We start from the raw sequence: 19,281 nt of genomic DNA, 5'->3' as shown, positions 1-19,281 counted from the left end.
TGCAACTGAATCGTAAAGGTTGTGTCATCTTAAGTGACCGATTCACATACCTAGAGACAGAAGCAGGACGGTGTCGTTTTGTTCTCGGTCCACCTGGATGTGTGTGTAATGGTGGTGTCTGAACAGCAGGGGTCCGTTCTCTGGCATCACCCAATCCTTCATCTCGGGACGCACCGGCATGAACTTCAGCACCTCAGAGCTCAGACCAGCACTGTTATCCACACACTAAAATAATGACAAGTAGTTAATTAAAAGGAATGGAAAAGATAATTGTGACTGATAGTTAATCAGAGCTCAACATTCGGTTCAAAACTGTCATTCAGAATCTCTATCCAGAATTGAAGTGATGATGTATGCTATAAACCCCAGACTGACTGGATTACATCATTCAGTTTATGAGATGTGTTGTTCATTCATTCCCTCATAAAAGACAGTACAGAGTCTTGTGGTTTGGTTTATGTTTCAGAACTCTAGAATGAATCATTTACTGTAGTAAAGTTCCTAGAGGAGAAAGGACATTACAAATACTCTGTTGCTGAAGAAGAAAGCCGAATATTGTTGAGCTCGTGACAATATTATGGAAGCTTGTTTCTGTTCTGATCTCACAATTCTGACTTTATAACACAATTCTGACTTTAAGTTTATATCTCACAATTCTGACTTTATATCTCACAATTCTGACTTTATATCACAATTCTGACTTTATATCTCACAATTCTGACTTTATATCTCACAATTCTGACTTTATAACACAATTCTGACTTTATATCTCACAATTCTGACTTTATATCTCACAATTCTGACTTTATAACACAATTCTGACTTTATATCTCACAATTCTGACTTTATAACACAATTCTGACTTCATATCTCACAATTCTGACTTTATAACACAATTCTGACTTTATATCTCACAATTCTGACTTTATATCTCACAATTCTGACTTTATATCTCACAATTCTGACTTTATAACACAATCTTTATAACACAATTCTGACTTTATATCACACAATTCTGACTTTATAACACAATTCTGACTTTATATCTCGCAATTCTGACTTTATATCTCGCAATTCTGACTTTATATCTCACAATTCTGACTTTATATCTCACAAGTCTGACTTTATATCTCACAATTCTGACTTTATATCTCACAATTCTGACTTTATATCTCGCAATTCTGACTTTATATCACACAATTCTGACTTTATAACACAATTCTGACTTTATATCACGCAATTCTGACTTTATATCTCGCAATTCTGACTTTATATCTCGCAATTCTGACTTTATATCTCGCAATTCTGACTTTATATCTCACAATTCTGACTTTATATCACACAATTCTGACTTTATAACACAATTCTGACTTTATATCACACAATTCTGACTTTATATCTCGCAATTCTGACTTTATATCACAATTCTGACTTTATATCTCACAAGTCTGACTTTATATCACACAATTCTGACTTTATAACACAATTCTGACTTTATATCACACAATTCTGACTTTATATCACACAATTCTGACTTTATAACACAATTCTGACTTTATATCTCACAAGTCTGACTTTATAACACAATTCTGACTATATCTCACAATTCTGACTTTATATCTCACAATTCTGACTTTATATCTCACAATTCTGATTTTATATCTCACAAGTCTGACTTTATAACACAATTCTGACTTTAGATCTCACAATTCTGACTTTAGATCTCACAATTCTGACTTTATAACACAATTCTGACTTTATATCTCACAATTCTGACTTTATATCTCACAATTCTGACTTTATATCACACAATTCTGACTTTATAACACAATTCTGACTTTATAACACAATTCTGACTTTATAACACAATTCTGACTTTATATCTCACAATTCTGACTTTATATCTCACAATTCTGACTTTATATCACACAATTCTGACTTTATATCTCACAATTCTGACTTTATATCACACAATTCTGACTTTATAACACAATTCTGACTTTATAACACAATTCTGACTTTATATCTCACAATTCTGACTTTATATCTCACAATTCTGACTTTATATCTCACAATTCTGACTTTATATCACACAATTCTGACTTTATATCACACAATTCTGACTTTATAACACAATTCTGACTTTATAACACAATTCTGACTTTAGATCTCACAATTCTGACTTTAGATCTCACAATTCTGACTTTATATCTCACAATTCTGACTTTATAACACAATTCTGACTTTATAACACAATTCTGACTTTATATCTCACAATTCAGACTTTATATCTCGCAATTCTGACTTTATATCTCACAATTCTGACTATATCTCACAATTCTGACTTTACAACACAATTTCGACTTTATATCTCGCAATTCTGACTTTACAACACAATTTCGACTTTATATCTCGCAATTCTGAGAGAAACAAGCTTCCACACAATATTGACAGCACAAGTCAAATTTAATTTGTATTGGCCTAGCGCTTTTCACAATAAACATTCAGAAATTCAAGCGGTTAATGTTTATTATACCCTAATATCTTCATGCCTTATAGTCGCATTTAGCAGATTAGAGTTGGGCGATAATATAGTTCTCATTTTGCGATTATACAAGCAGTATCGCTTCAGTGACGGCATAATCCTCACCGTTCCCGGCCGGTGACCCACAGGAACGTTGGTGGAGTTGAATCCAGAGGAAGCGAAGATGGTGCCGATTTTGGTCATGTTATAAACACACACAGCACTTATGTTCCTGTAAACAGAGACACAGAGCTTCACACTTTACACACAACTTCTCTTTTCTTTCTCAGTGTTTGTGGAACTGTGTCAAATGACAAACATCAACATGTAAATGTCACATGACTTACTGATGTGTCAGATCGTTACACTGATGTGAAAGACTCGATTCTAATCAATGTCGATTCATTTGGATATATATATTTTAGGGACAGTACAGTAAAAATCTCAATTAATGTTGTAAACTTTACATTACTGTAATATTAAAGGTTAAAATGAACAACTGATTGTATATGACGTCACACGCATAACCTCTACACCGCGAAGCATGAGATAGTGTTTGCCTTACCAATAGTTTCTGAAAAGCGCATAGATTTTGACGTCGTCGTCTGTTTGTAGTGTGGCCACATCTATCAGCTGACTGAAGTCATGCCCTCTCCCACAGAGCAGACGGGCGTAGATCATCGAGGTCCAGGTGTTCTGAAGGATAGCCTTCGGACCGCCACGGTCATTCTGAAACACATCGACTTCGGGTCAACGCATGTGAATATTCAGTGCATATGGACTATAATGAAATGTTTATGGTGTTTTGTGCTTACACTGTTTATAAAAAGCAATATGAACATTCAGCTAAATATCGGTTGTTTTGCACAGAAGAAAAAGTCATATGGGATTGGACTGATGATGAGGGTGAGTAAATGACCACAATAAAAATCACGCTGTGAGTGCAAAAAGGCCTGACTTGCACAATATTTCTCAAATGATCTAAAGCAATCAATGAAATTGAAACAAGGACCATAAATCTACAGCAATACCCTGATTGGAACAAGATTTAGAGGGTTCATGTGATGTTTCTAAAAAGAACGTTATTGTGTGTATTTGGTTTAATGCAATGTTTTTACGCGGTTTTAGTCATTATTTTACACATACTGTGCATTCCTGTTGCTCCTCTATGCCCCGCCTTTCTGAAATGCGTCGATGTTTACACAGCTCATCGTTCTGAAAAGCGAGGTGTGCTCTGATTGGCCAGCGATCCAGTGCATTGTGATTGGCCCAAAAACCTTAAGCGTGTGACGGAAATGTCGCTCCCATTTCCATATTTGGAACATCAGCTCCCGAATTTGATTAGTCATAGCAAATTCTTAAAATATAAAAACATCCTTACAGGCTGTGTCTGTGAGTTAAAGCGCCAGACTGTACTCGCAAAGATGTGTATTGTCCCACTTTCGAGAATCAGTTGTGAACAGCCGGCCTTGTACTCTCGCAGGCTCTGGAAACAATCCTCCGAAAAATGCGCAGCACACAGTCGAATATTGTGGTTGTACTGTTCTGGAACAGTGTTGTAAATAATGCCCTAGAATGGATTGTTTTATTATTTTATAATGTTTCCTGGGGTGCCCTTATAATGTTATTATGTTTTTTAGATCTAAAGTTGTTATAATTTAGAAATAAAAGGCATATTTCCTAGCCTGATTTCATCCTCTGATTTGAACACTCTGTTTGAAGGGGCGTGTCTGTGTGAGACTTCAGAGTAAACGCCCTCTGCTGTGATTGGCTGCTGAGAGACTTCAGAGTAAACGCCCACTGCTGTGATTGGCTGCTGAGAGACTTCAGAGTAAACGCCCTCTGCTGTGATTGGCTGCTGAGAGACTTCAGTGTAAACGCCCTCTGCTGTGATTGGCTGCTGAGAGACTTCAGAGTAAACGCCCTCTGCTGTGATTGGCTGACATGCTTGCATATGAAATATCTGGCATTACATGTAGAGCTATCTGGAAAACTTTTACTATTACAGCTTTTATACGTTTTTACTATTACAGCTATCGAGATTAATGAATCGTGAGAAGTTTTTTAAGTATTTAGATCTATTCCCATCACATAAAAGGTTGCAGTGAAGAGCATTGAGCAGATGACAGCCTGTTGATCGCGTGAATGAAGATCTGATAAGATCTGCGAGAAGCGACGTGAAGTTGAGCGTTTAGTCACTGGCTTGATTTACTGATGCATAAACAGTATTGAACGACTTTGAGAGAAAGATTATCTGTCTGAACTTGAACAATTACACATCAGACATCCACATAACCCACTGGTTCTCCAGAGGCTCGGATGAAGGAGCTAAAAAAATACTTTTGTGTTCATTTGTGCATCCAAACACTGAGCAACTGCCATCGTTCGCTCGTTTGCAAGCCATGATGTCTCTCGAGGAAAAAACAATATCGTGCTGGATCTAAATCACTACTTACCGCTTGCGGGAATATAACGTTAGTTGAAATTGCCCCCTTCGTCAGTATGAGACGCCGAGAGAAGCCTGGCTGCTTGATATTGTTCCAGGTTAGAGAAACAGTCCGTGGTGAAATAGGCAGAGCAACTAACAACTTCGAATTAAACTGTAGCGGTATCCGATTATAGATAGATAGGTAGATAGTAGGGCTGGGCAAAAAAAATCGATTTTTCGATTAATTGATAATAAAATGATCAATAAAATGTGGTCGATTCAAAATCGATTCTCAAGCGCCAATAATCGATTTTTTTTTCAATCTTTATTTATCTGTTATCCAAGTATTAGTTTTCCTCCACTATTCAGGCTTGCAAACTCTATTTTATAGCTAATGCTGTGATTTTATGTTAGTTTGATCTAAATCATAAAATAACCTCAACTAGTACTGCACGTTTAATCATATCGCAATCGCGATGTCAGATACGCAATTAGGCTATATGACGCAAAATGCTGTGATTTTATATGAAATAAACAAATTTGGGCTTTTAACGCAATTAATGCAGCATCTGTTAATTTTTTGTCATCCTTTGGCTAGTGTTACACGATCCCGCTCTTATTCATGCAAATGTTTTTAAACCATTCATGCGCGACAAGACAAAAAAGAGCTCGCTGCTTTGAATGTTCTGACTGTGACAGAAAAACTTGCGATGATATCGTGCGTGCGCACAAGACAGCCCAGAATAGAGTTATCTTTCGTGCTTGAACGAACAATAACACACACAATTATGCCAAAATGTATTTTTGTCGAGTATTTTCATAACATAAGAGCAGTCTTATGATGAACGTGAAGAGTTGTGACTCGTGAGAGAATGAAGAGCATGTCAGATCCGTGTCTCTGTCAACAGCGGCTGGTCTTAAAGGGACAGTACACAGTAGCCACTAATTATCTCTGTCGTTAAAGTTAATCAAAGAACAAAGGGAACAGAGAAAAACACTCACTGCTCTTGACTAAAGAACTTTTGTAACTTTGATAAGTCTATATATAATTTATAATTAATGCTGCGCAGACTGTTTGATAACTTTATTCAATTTCTGTATATGGCCTTGCTGTTAAGGGCACAGATAAAAATTATATGCAATGTTTATATATGGGTTTATGTGAGGATTGTTAACCTGTTTGATCAAGACATGGGACTGTTCTGACTTGTCCAATTTTCAGCATCAATTTTTCATCTTGCATCAAAATCCTGTCTATTCATTGTATGCATTTGAAATATAGAGTTGGGTTCTGCTTTAATGTACCTAAAATAAAAAGAGTTTAATATACAGGTTTGTAGCTCTTAATTTCTTTTTATTAATTAAACGCTTGAAAACTTATGTTCACTTTTTTCTTTTCTTTTTCTTTTTTTAATAAATATAGGATTTGTATTAAATATTCATTGAGTCGAATCGAAATCTAATTTAGAATCGAAATCGAAAAATCAAATCGAGAATCGAGAATCGAAATCGAATCGAATTGAGAGCTTGCGAATCGAAATCGAATCGAATTGTAACATCTGAATCGATACCCAGCCCTAGTAGATAGATAGATAGATAGATAGATAGATAGATAGATAGATAGATAGATAGATAGATAGATAGATAGATAGATAGATAGATAGATAGATAGATAGATAGATAGATAGATAGATAGATCTGCCATTTTCCCTATAATCCTCCTCCTGCTTGTTTCTTCACCTGCAGAACTTCCGATGATTCGGCTTGAGTTCCGCCTGGCACTGAGCATGGGCTGGCATATGCAAATTTTTGGAGGCGTACATATTAATGATCCCGACTGTTGCGTCACAGTCGGTGTTATGTGGAGATTCGCCTGTTTTTCAGGGGTGTTTTTCAAAAACGAGATTTAAAAAGAAGGAGAAAACTATGGTGTTTGAGACTCACTGTATGTCATGTCCATGTACTGAACTCTTGTTATTTAACTATGCCAAGATAAATTCAATTTCACATTCTAGGGCACCTTTAACCACTGTTTTCTAATTGTGTCTCTTTTGGAAGGGCAAACAAAGTAAAACAAGAAATCGCATCTATGACCCCTTTAATGTTCAATCAATGCTTTCATAATTGCATTTTCTGGTTAATTTCTTGCATGCATCTATTCAGAGAAATAGCCTAACACTTGACAGCGTTTATAATTAGGCTGTATAAAATTCACCTTTTGCACAAATGTGGGTGTGAGTTACTGAGAAACATCTTTATTAAACATGCAGGTGTTAGTTCGTCGTCTATTAAAATAGGTGAAAGGAAACACAGGAAATCCAGATGCACACACACTTCACACACTCGGTCTGTGCAAGACAACACAACATCAGGCTGCGTTTAATGCTGTTTACTGACTGATATCTATCAAATCTGGATTATTTATAAAAGTGAATTTGACTGAGAAACAGAAGTGATACTTACACCGTTCCACAATAATACTGACAGCCTTTCTATAATTATTTTTTTTATATATCTGATGTACACTACCAGTCAACCGTTTTGGATCTGTAAGATTTTTTATGTTTTTAAAGGAAGTCTCTTCGGCTCACCAAGGCAACAAACAACAACAACAACAGTAATATTGTGAAATATTATTATAATGTAAATCATCTGTTCTCTATGTGAATATATAGTAAAGTGTAATTTATTCCTGTGATCAAAGCTGAATGTTCAGCATCATTACTCCAGTCTTCAGTGTCACATGATCCTTCAGAAATCACTCTAATATGAGGATTTGATGATCAACAAACATTTATGATTATTGTTATTTACATTTTTATTTCAGGATTATTTTATGAATTTAAAGTTCAAAAGAACAGCATTTATCTGAAATGGAAAGATTTTGTAACATTTAAACGCTTCCCTTCAAAAGTTTGGGGTCAGTACGAATTGTTATTAAATTTTTGGGGGAAAGAAATAAAATAAATCAATACTTTTATTCATCAAGGATGAGTTAAACTGATCAAAAGTGACAGTAAAGACATTTATAATGTTACAAAAGATTCCATTTCAAACTTTCTATTCATTTATACAACAAATTGTATAACTGTTAATAATAATTAATGTTTTTTTAAAGCATCAGATCATCATATTAGAGTGATTTCTGAAGGATCATGTGACACTGAAGACTGGAGTAATGATGCTGGAAATTCAGCTTTGATCACAGGAATAAATTACACTTTACTGTATATTCACATAGAAAACACTTTAAATTGTCATAATATTTAACAATATTACAGTTGTTGTTGTTTTTTTAATCAAATAAACACAGCCTTGGTGAGCAGAAGAGACAAAACATTATAAAACTTAGCAATCCAGAACTGTTGACTAGTAGTGAACATCTGAAGTCCATTTAAATTGCATTAGTGTTCTGTAACTGGGACAGACAAGATGTCATTGGGCGGTTTCTTTAGATTTTCTGCTAAAGGGATAGTCCCATCAAAAATAATTCTGTCATTTATTTACTCACCATGACTATCTTCCTCCTGCAGAACACAAAAGGAGATGTTTTTAAGAGTGTCACGTAAAGCCCCATGATTAGGGTCCATTGTGGCTTCGGATCATATCGACGCTCCTTTTATGTACAAATTATATTTTTCTAAATCTTTTGTGTTCCACTGAAGTCATACAAGTTTGGGAGAGTAAATAATGACCGTTTTGGGTGGAGTTTCAATTAGATAAAGTTAGTAAGAATGCAGAGTTGTTATTTGTAATTATTGCGATAATCCAAGACTTATGATAAAAGGTTAACAAGAAATGTCCTGTTGATTAAAATGCTAAATTTGATATTTCATTGTGACTGTAAATGAACATTCTTGGACTTGGTGCTGAAACCCAAAGCACAGGACAATAGAGACACCAGAATAACAATATTCATGATTCTGAAGCTGAAAATACAGAATTATTGTAGATGAATATGTTTGCACTCTTTCACTGTCTAGATATATTTAAAATAATGTCGGCCACTTTTTACTGGTAACATCAGACATTTGACATTATCAGGATCCACAAATATTCCCCCATTGCATTATTATACATATTCAACATTATATATAAATAGTAGTACTGACACTAAAACTCTGAAAACTTGAATTTTTTCTCACAGTAATTTTTATTTGGGTGAACTAGCCAATACACAATATATATTGTTGCATTTTTGTATTGTGATATATTGTTAAACCCCTATTGAGATTCCTCATATGGTAGAAAAACCCTTAATGAAGTTATGTACAGGTCAGGGGGAATCTCTAATTGCATTATCACTAATAGTTTACAGCCTCTGTGTGACCCTGGACCACTAAACCAGTCACATGGCGCATGGGTATATCTGTGGCAATAGCCAACAATACATTGTATGGGTCAAAATTATAGATTTTTTCTTTTATGCCAAAAATCATTAGGATATTAAGTAAAAATCATGTTCCGTGAAGATATTTAGTACATTTCCTACCGTAAATATATAAAACATTTTTGCAGCACAAATGTGAACTTTAAAGGTGATTTTTCTCAATATTTAGATTTTTTTTTTTTCACCCTCAGTTTTTCATCCAGATTTTTATTTATTCAGCTTTCAAATGATGCATACATCTCAATTTCAAAAAATGTTCCCTTATGACTGGCTTTGTGGTCCAGGGTCATGGCTTTAAGCACGTCCGCCGTACAACACGATCACACACAAATAAAACCAGATCTGGAGATGTTTCGCTGTGTGTTTCTGCTCACCTTGCAGCTCTGAGAGACTCGAGGAATCCACTGGTCAGATTCGCCATCTTTACCTTTGTGTTTCTCAGCGAAGAAGGAATAAACTTTGTCCTCGTATTGGCCTTTCCCGGAGATCAGCTTCAAGTACTTTAGCTCTAAATGAAAGGAAATGAAAAACGGCATGTTTCAGATTAAAACTCGTTTCAGAGAGAAAGTGAAAGGCTCACTGTGGCAATGAAACAGTTTAGATATCAGTAGTATTGGGTTTAATCTGATTTCTCACCCGTTTGAGTCGGCTGAGACCAAATGTTGTAATTTTTGTCCCTGTTTACCCTGTACAATCCCATCTCAGACTTAGTGAAGTACAGCATATCACCTGAAAGGTAAAATAAAGACGTGATAAATAAATAAAAGCATGTGATAAAAGCAAATAATGCATTACTGTCGCTAGTCAATCATATTGAAAACAAACGTTCAGTTGACAGACTCCTTAAAACCAGTTTGAAAGTTGAGAGTTGTGTGAAAGTGATCTTGGACCGTTATACAGCGCATGTTACTCTGAGACTAAACTTCATTTTCATCCACATAAAATTGAATATGGTGTCCACCCAGACTCCTTGGGCACATAGTGACGTGAACAAACCAAAAAATGATCCAATATTTACTCACCGTCGTCAAGTCATCCCAGGTGTCTAGACTATCTTCTTTCAGCCGAACACATCCGGAGTTATGTTAAATAATATCCTGGCTCTTCCCAGCTTTATAATGGGAGTGAATAGTGCATGAGTTTTTGAAGCTCCAAAAAACAAATCAATCCATCATAAAAGTAATCCACGGTTTCGCTTCAGAAGGCCTTTATTAACCCACTGGAGTCGTATGTATTTCTTTTATGATGGATTGATTCGTTCTTTGGAGCTTCAAAAAATGAGGGCACTATTCAATGTCATTACTGGAAAGACCCAGGATATTATTTAATATAACTCTGATTGTGTTCGGCTGAAAGAAGATAGTCTGGACACCTAGGATGGCTTGAGGGTGAGTAAATTATGAGATAATTTTCATTTTTGGGTGAATTATTTCTTTAACACCAAGTATTAAACTTCAGTGTGTAACTCAAACCAAAAGTCTGATATATATATATATCTTGACAATGGACTCTTGTGATTTGAACCAGTATGAAACCAGAGTCACACTAACAATCTCAATAGCTAAGCTCTGACAAACACGCTAGCGTCACGGAAGGATTGTGCACTTAAAGTCCCCGTGTGGTGTAAATCCAGCTTTTAATGTTGTTTGTGTGTCTATGTGGTGTTTTTAATCTGCTTTAAGTCAAACCATGTGTAAATTCATAAGTCAACAGCATTGCTGAGTATTTCCTCCTTAAAACTGCAGTGAACCAAAGACAGTCTCAAAAACACGCTTTGAAATCGCTGGTGTTTCTGACGTCACAAACTACCTTGTAACCAATCAGATCAACGTGTGATCGTCAACCAGTGGATCTCTGAGCTGAGTGAGTGAGTGGAGGCGGGGCTCATTTGCATATTCATAGAACCGCGCATACTAAATGAGGCAAGGGTGTCAAGTTACATTCAAGCGATTTTAAGGCATGAAGACATTTTTTTTCAAGGCAAAAATGTTGAAATATGTAATTTTGTTGATCAAAGATGAGTTTAAGGGATAAAATGATTGATTACAGAAGGACTTTAAGAATATCTTATACTATGTGATGCGCCACAATTTTCAAGTCTTGTAGTGTGTGCAGGTTTGAGATTTGAAAGAAAGTCTGTGAAGATTCTCCTTATGCGCTTGATGCAACCAGATTTAACAATCAGTTAAGATTTAAGGTTAAGACGGCACAGATCAAACCATCCTGTCTCGTTTCTATTCGTTAAACAAATAATTTACCGAAACACTAATCAAGGGTCAACATCCTTCTGTCAGATCTATATATGGAGATAAACTGTAGACCATCAGTGAACGGAAGCTTAAGTTCCTCTTTCAGTTCCTCTCTCAGAAGTTGTGATGAAAGAAACAAATGTGCAGAAATCACAATTTCTTCTCAGATGCATTCGTGGCACTGTAGTTTAACCAAACGTGAGCATTTTGAATACTGTATGAATTTCCAGGGATATTTATAGCAAAATCTCCAAGCGCCTCTTTCTATTTTCAGTCAATAACATGTCAGTCTTTCTCACACAAAGCATCAAATGACTGCAGAAGACTTGTAAAGTCACATGACCTGCTGTTACACATTCATGTCATTTTTGATGGTTTCTTGACAGCCATTGTATGAAATAGAGCAGCGTGAACATTCTGCTAAACTTCTCCATTTGTTTGGAACGACATGAATGTTTATTTTTTTATTGTAGGGTTACATAACATCCATCAACTTTCCTGTTAGTTTTCCAGAATATGAGTTGAACATTGACAGTTAGTTATATGTAGTATCAGCAATAAATGGTATTGCATGCAAATGCATGTTTAGTTGCAGCACGAGCTTCAGTAACAGCACAGCGTTTCAACACGTCGACGGCTTCCTGAACCACTGCTAGAACAAACACGCAACCCTGTGTGAAATCATATTGGAACGCTATTTCCTAATATAACCTTCTATACTAAAGATTAGTGTCTTGATACTTTCCTCAACACTGAATAATGGAGGAAAGGGAAAGTAGGAGTGTTTGAGAAGCCGAACCATGCACAATCCCCCCTGTATCCTCAAATTAATAATAATAATAATGCTCCTACAGTGCTCCGCTATATGCCAAACAATGAACAAGCCATTTGATTGTGAAGAATCTCTTGAAGAGTGGGTGTTTCAGAACATCATGCTCACCAGATGCATGCATGATGAATCCAGCCCTTCAATACCTCAAATACTCAACAAGATGTGAATCTTTATTTTTGCAATTCTAATAAGTGGAACCAAAACTGCAACTCAAACTAATGCAAGCTTACTTCGTACATGAATACAAACGCATACACCAATACTCAAAACTGTGTGCAATACTCACCATCAAGTAATGACGGCTCATCAATAACTGGCACATAATTTTCTAATTTGAAGCAGTCAGTCAGGGAATAACTGGAGGTCTGGAACAAAACAGATCAGACTCAGATTCATATGTTCACACCAGTTCAAACAGCGTACAGTAAAATCAGGACATACCAAGTTACAGCACTTTGTGCTTTCACCGGCAGATCCACAGAAACGCACATGTCCATCAGCGCTCTGGCTGAGCAGAGAGAGCCTGTACGGACACTTCTGAAAAATCAACAGTTCAACAGCCGTTAGTGACCTTTAATGGGACAAAAACACCAGAAGCTCCTGAAACAACATTGATAATGTTTATGATAATGTTTGAATAAACACTGTAACCGGCATTGTCAGCGTGTGTGTGTGTGTGTGTGTGTGTCCTTACTGATAAAGTTTCACAGAAATATATTGACTTCGATTTTAACTCAAGATATTATAGAAATGTTTTCCTCTTGTGCAGCCGAATGAAGAGGAGAAAACACTTTTTTTGTTTGTTTGTTTGTTTTGTTAAGTCTACATATTTAAACCAGTAAACTGGTTTTAAAACAAAGTTTAATAAGCAGATTGGTAAATACCGGAGTCAGTCAAGTTTGATACTCTAGGAAGTCTGAATATCAAAAATCTTGCATTAACGTTTTCCTTAAACTCTCTTCTTAATACTTACTGAATTGTCTGAATCTTCACTTTCATCATTGCAGAGATTCACGTTTACCTAAACAAGGATGCAAACAGTCTATTACAGCAAACATCTCATATTACAAGCCAAAAAAGTTGACACTGCACAAACATAACCTTCAAACTTGATAATCATGTTACTCAAGCCATAAACTCTTAATGAGAAAAGGGATTTGAATGTATATCAATATTTAAAATGATTTGCATCACAGCAGTTAGGCCTACGTGTGGTTTTGCATTATCGTTTCAAGTAAAATACCAGTTTGGGTTTAAGGTCTTGTGCTGGTGTGATGGAATAAAGGGTCTCGTTTCTTCCAACCCAGATGATTTTGCTACCAGAGGTGCGGACCAGCTTAACGAAGCCACTATGGTGGTTTTCAAATGAAGACCTGGTTATACCTGAAAGAGAGAGAAAAACTGAAGATATAATATCCAAAAAGTGTGCATCCAGTTTATTAATGCACAACACCAGCTCTGGGTTGCGTTTCCCAAAAGCATCATTAGCCAACTAATATGGTCGAAAGTTCAGTCGAGTTCGTATCATAAGCCGCGTTTCCATTACAGATTTGCGCAAATGTTTTGCGCTATTATCTAAATATCGATAAAAAACTATTGCGAAATGACGGCGTTTCCATTAACCGATGTTATGCGACTAAAACGTCCTTTTTTCTCTCGCGATAAGTCATTCCAAAAATCACGGCAACTGACGTTGGTTTATAACATATCACAGCCAACGCATTAGACATTATTATTATTAATGGAAGGAGTACGTGGCGTGTTATCCAAGCATCAGGGAAAGACCCTTATAATGCGAACGACACATGGAGTTTCTGGGTGTTTCGCCCTCATTTCTGCTCCGAGGTTTTGATTGTGGCATTTCTTTGAGATTTAGAATCCAGTATTCCTATAGTCTAATTATTATTATTTTTTTAATGAATTTAATAAAGAACTCTGTCTCGTATTCTGTCCAAACGATCCATGTAGGCTATTTTGTGTCCATTCGTTTTTCCTTTTTTAACCCGTAGTTGAAAAACGAAAAATGAACGGTTGTTGTCTTTTTAAAACGCAAAGTTGAACACCAAAATTTTAATTTGAACTGGCTACACCAACTGCTGCGCAAAAAAAAGTAAATATCGAAGAATTTTCAGATTTTTGTTTATGACTTTTTGCCCCTTTATTAAACATTTAAAATAGTCACAAATTAATATGGAAAACATCTCGATTTTACTGGTTTTCTAAGGCCAAATTAGAACCTGGAATTGATGTTTTCCCGCAGTGCTGAATGAGAAGAGCCATTAATATTATTAATAAACTATTGTTTTGGCTAAAATCACATCTCCATCTCCGCTGTTAAGCAGATGCGCTTTTAGAGAGAAATGCACCTTTCATACGAATTACAAAATCAGAAGGTATTAGCTTTCGATTCGAATTTGTTCGTTTTAAAGTGGACATTTCAAGCTTTAGCCTATATTTTGTTTCAGTTCTCGCGCTCCAGTTTACGGAGATCATGAAAGTGCGTCTGGTTGTTTTCTTTTACTTTACAAAAGCACAACGTTTTATTTTGTTATTGTGAGTTTACACAAATAAAAGTAGTTGAGAATAATGTATTATTATTTTCTGTATGGCCAGAAATGATAGAGTATTTTTAAGTTGTTTCCACTGTTGATAGGAAAATGCAAGTGTTCACGCCCGCGCCTCCGTGCCATGCAGCGCTCCTCACGCTTTGTTCTTTTTTTGCATAAAAGCGTCTTCTAAATATAGCCTATTAAATGTTAAAATAAAATAATATAAAATAATTATTAGGCCTATTTGCGTAGCTATACATGGACCTCAAACACACCGCGTCTTCTAAGTCAGGTGACTGTAAATGCGCAAAAACTGTTTCCATTGCAGTTTTGCGAAATATTCCTTTTTCGAATTGCCTGAAAAACCACCTCATGAGAGCGTAAAAACTTTTTTGCGATAAACGGGAGTTTTTGCGAAATTGACGTGTTTCCATTGAGCGTATTTTTAATTCGCAATTTCAATTTGCGCAATTTGAAGGGTAATGGAAACGCGGCTATAGTTGTGTCCGCACAACTCCACATAGTTGGAAACAAACCCCTGAGTGGTTTGTGGGTAATTACCAAAGAGTTCATGAGAATACATGTGAACATGAAGTGAGGCTTTGACACATGAAAATGTGAATATTTGACTATTAAATATTAGATTTGGATATAAAACACTGTTAAAGGGATAGTTCACTTTGAAATTAAATTTTGGTATGTTTTAGCTTACCTCAAGGGCATTCAAGATGTAGATGTCTTTTTTTCCACCGTTGTTTCAATTTTGATATTTTTAGGTCAAACCGTTCTTGTCTGTCAGTCATATAATGCAGGTCTATGGTCACTGTCTCAAAGAGCATGCACAGAGTCCAAATTAAACAATTCCCCATCGTCCAAATTAAACAATTCCCCATCGTCCAAATTAAACAATTCCCCATTGTAAGTACACATTGATGGCCTAAGTGTATATATCCATGCACCAGTCTGTGCACACGTCACACAATAGGAAGCGCCCGCGCCCTCAGATCACTTGGACGTGGTTGTGTTATAAGAGGTAAAAACGATATAAATACTGTTCGTTTTCTCACACAAACCGCTCGTTTCGTGTCTTAGGCCTTCAATGTGTACTTACGATGGGGAATTGATTAATTTGGACGATGGGGAATTGTTTAATTTGGACTCTGTGCATGCTCTTTGAGACAGTGACCATAGACCTGCATTATATGACTGTCAGACAAGAACGGTTTGACCTAAAAATATCAAAATTGAAACAACGGTGGAAACAAAGACACCTACATCTTGGATGCCCTTGAGGTAAGCTAAAACATACCAAAATTTAATTTCAAAGTGAACTATCCCTTTAACATATTTTCATGTAACATCCGCCAATAAAAAGTTTTTCAAACAATTTAAAGTCCCCTTTGGTGAAAAATCAAGCTTTTAATGTTATTTAAAATATATAAAAGAATATGTGATCATATCCAGTTTTTAATTTTGTTTTTATGTCTATATGGTGTTTTTAATATGCTTTAAAGTCCAACTGAAATCAAAATTGACCCTATTTACTTTGTTAGCGCATATTACTAGTCTTGTGGTGAACAATAAGCCTAATCCGTGCAAGTTAATACACAGAAAAAAATTGTTTGCCGTCGTAATCTTTAATCAAAGTCTGAAAAGTTACTTCCGGTCTGGAATGGCGTTCCTTCTCTGATGATGTAGGTTTGACGGCTTGGGTTGGGAAACGCTTAACCACTCCCCTCAAACCGTTAGTCCGCTATGAGCGAGAGATGGAGAGGAGGAGCGCTAGAGTAAAACCCTGCCCTCTGTTCAATATTCCTTTCACTGGGAAATACGTCACAACACTTGAGAAAAGTCGTTTGCAACTTCCGGTTCACGCGGACTTTAAGACAAACCATGTGTAAATTCATAAGTCGACAGCATTGCTGAGTATTTCCTCCTTAAAACGGCTGTGAACCAAAGACAGTCTCAAAAACACACTTTGAAATCGCTGGTTTGCCTTTCGAAAGGGAACTCGCACTGCGTCGATCTGACGCTATGGGGAACGCCTCCGCGTGAACCAGTGTCTGAAACGCTTATCTAATCACGACAATCCTATTGGCCGACGACAGCCTATAACATCAATACTAGTGCGATCCAGAAGTATACAAGGAGAGCCTGGAGAACATTTTCGTCTTAAGGGACTGTTTTGTCTATTCGCTTCAACCTGAAACTTCAAAAAGATAATCATGGCTTTTGAAAAACGCTTCTGGAAGTGTGTGCATCTGTGTCTGCTGACACCTGATGACACGCACAACTTGTGTGTTTATTATTTGGGCTCAGACCCGCAGGATCAGTTCCTGAGGGATTTGCTTGTGCCAACCATGAGTTTTTCCCTTGAGAAAACCCTTGAGGGAAGAGGGACAGGTACCTGTACCAGGTGGGACGGGTCCCGCTCGCGCTGAGGCAGAGACTGGAACCGTGGGTTTTTTCAGAGGGAAGTCGCTTGAGGAACGGTTTTCTTTCCAGTCATAACGCTCCAGCTCTCGTGAGCCATCCATTATTTGGCATGTACTCCCCTCAGCATGGTGGCGTTGGTATATCGTTCCCCAAAGCGTCAAACCGACGCAGTGTCTCGTTCCCTGTTCTCAGGGAACAGAGGTTACAGTAGTTTCTGATGTCACAAACTACCTTGTAACCAATCAGGGCAACGTGTGATCGTCAACAAGTGAATCTCTGAGCTGAGTGAGTGCGTGGAGGCGGGGCTCATTTGCATATTCATAACACCGCTAATACTAAATTAGGCAAGGGTGTCGTTATAAAGTCAGAATTGCAAGATATAAACTCACAATTCTGACTTTAACGCAATTGCGAGATTATATTCTTTATATCAGAATTGTGAGATGTAAGTAAGTCGCACTTGTCTTTTGAATTGTTTTATTCCGTGACGGAAACAAGCTTCCGTATTATTAATGTGCCTAAGTTCCACTGGCCTTTGAACCGATCATCTCTTCCTCTTTACTACTAGTAGTTACAGCGTTAAATAAACATGAATCAACATCAGTAGGAATGTTGAAAGATACAGAACAACTCACTGAAATCAATCACAACTCAAGTAGTTTCAATCGCAGAAAAACGACAATAAAACATCTTGTAAACTATGTCACATTTACCTCAGAAAATTACTTTAGAGAGGAGCATTTTGCTATAGGCACTATATTACATATCCATTCTATTTTTACCCTCTTTTTTTTCGATTTACTAATTTTTACATTTTAGTAACTAAACTGAATTTGATTAGGTTTAGTGACACCATGTTACAATGTTTAAACATACAGAGAGCCCTATCAGTATTATTTAAGGTTAAAAATAGCTCAAATTAAATATAATGCGTTTTTTTTTAATATAATAACAACTTTATTTAATGATATAAGTAAAAATATAATAAATATGTAATATAGTACATATATTTAGCAAAATAGCTCTTTTTTTCTAGCCAACTAACGTGCTATAGCCTATATTATGGTCATTAATTGGCTTTCCTGAGGTAAATGCGTAGAGTTGGCAGCTCTATTGTTAGAAAAATATGTTAGAAAAACCACCGTATAGCCTAGTATTAATTGTATAAAATCAGACAGTTAATATCCTATTTTTATATTATAGCAATATTATAATATTAATATTATTTAAAAAATAATTTAAATGATATTAAAATAATTCTCCCTTCAAGCTGAACTCAAAAGTTGGCATGTTTATATAGGCTATATAGGCTACATACATAGGCTATATTACAGTCAGTAATAATACAACTAACTAAACAAACACACACACACATATCCAAACTTTTTGACCACCCTATGTGTGTGTGTATGTGTGTGTTTGGTTAGTTTTTTCTTCACAGAACGATGATTTTAAGAATATAACAAGTAAATGTTCGCTCACCTTCGTTTTTCACTGTCACTCGAGCATTATGCAGTTTTGTTGAACAAACACATGAAATCCATATCAAAAGCACACAGAAACACGTCCAGTCCATCTTTACAAGCGAGTTTTGACAGTTTTGACAGACTGAGTGAGTTTTTAAAGTGCGTCTGTTAAACTTCCTCTGAGTTATTAAAGAAGGGGCGGTTATCTTGTGTGTGTGTGTGTGTGTGTGTGTGTGTGTGCGTGTGTGCAGTGCACTTGATAAGTGGGATGTATGCTGTGGTTCTTCATCTGAATGCCAAGATAACTGTAATACACTCAGTTTTATAATAACGTTAAATACAAGACAATGCTGCCTGACATACGCTACTGTGTTCTCATTTAACTCGAAATGGGTGACGAGTAACTT

General features: G+C 36.3%; 2 protein-coding genes across 2 annotated transcripts in view; one reads left to right on the top strand and one right to left on the bottom strand.

Annotated features, from left to right (window-relative positions):
* LOC307160052 (semaphorin-7A) overlaps positions 1 to 19,183 on the bottom strand; it is a 30,951-nt gene extending 11,768 nt beyond the window's left edge. The window contains exons 1-10 of the mRNA XM_079873857.1: positions 18,891 to 19,183; positions 13,667 to 13,806; positions 13,397 to 13,444; positions 12,865 to 12,960; positions 12,710 to 12,788; positions 9,979 to 10,071; positions 9,717 to 9,850; positions 3,090 to 3,253; positions 2,651 to 2,756; positions 51 to 225 (exon numbers count right to left, since the gene is read on the bottom strand). Coding sequence (XP_079729983.1) covers positions 51 to 225; positions 2,651 to 2,756; positions 3,090 to 3,253; positions 9,717 to 9,850; positions 9,979 to 10,071; positions 12,710 to 12,788; positions 12,865 to 12,960; positions 13,397 to 13,444; positions 13,667 to 13,806; positions 18,891 to 18,984 — 1,129 coding nt within the window. The 5' untranslated portion in view covers positions 18,985 to 19,183. The remainder of the gene's footprint in view (positions 1 to 50; positions 226 to 2,650; positions 2,757 to 3,089; positions 3,254 to 9,716; positions 9,851 to 9,978; positions 10,072 to 12,709; positions 12,789 to 12,864; positions 12,961 to 13,396; positions 13,445 to 13,666; positions 13,807 to 18,890) is intronic.
* Positions 1 to 19,281, top strand: part of LOC307160055 (uncharacterized protein) — a 99,586-nt gene that overhangs the window by 18,983 nt on the left and 61,322 nt on the right. The gene's annotated exons all lie outside the window — the stretch shown is intronic.

Source organism: Squalius cephalus (assembly GCF_949319135.1).
Source record: "Squalius cephalus genome assembly, chromosome: 6".
In the NCBI taxonomy this organism is placed as follows: domain Eukaryota; kingdom Metazoa; phylum Chordata; class Actinopteri; order Cypriniformes; family Leuciscidae; genus Squalius; species Squalius cephalus.
Note: the sequence above shows the minus strand (reverse complement) of the source record. Positions and strands in the feature narration are given on the sequence as shown.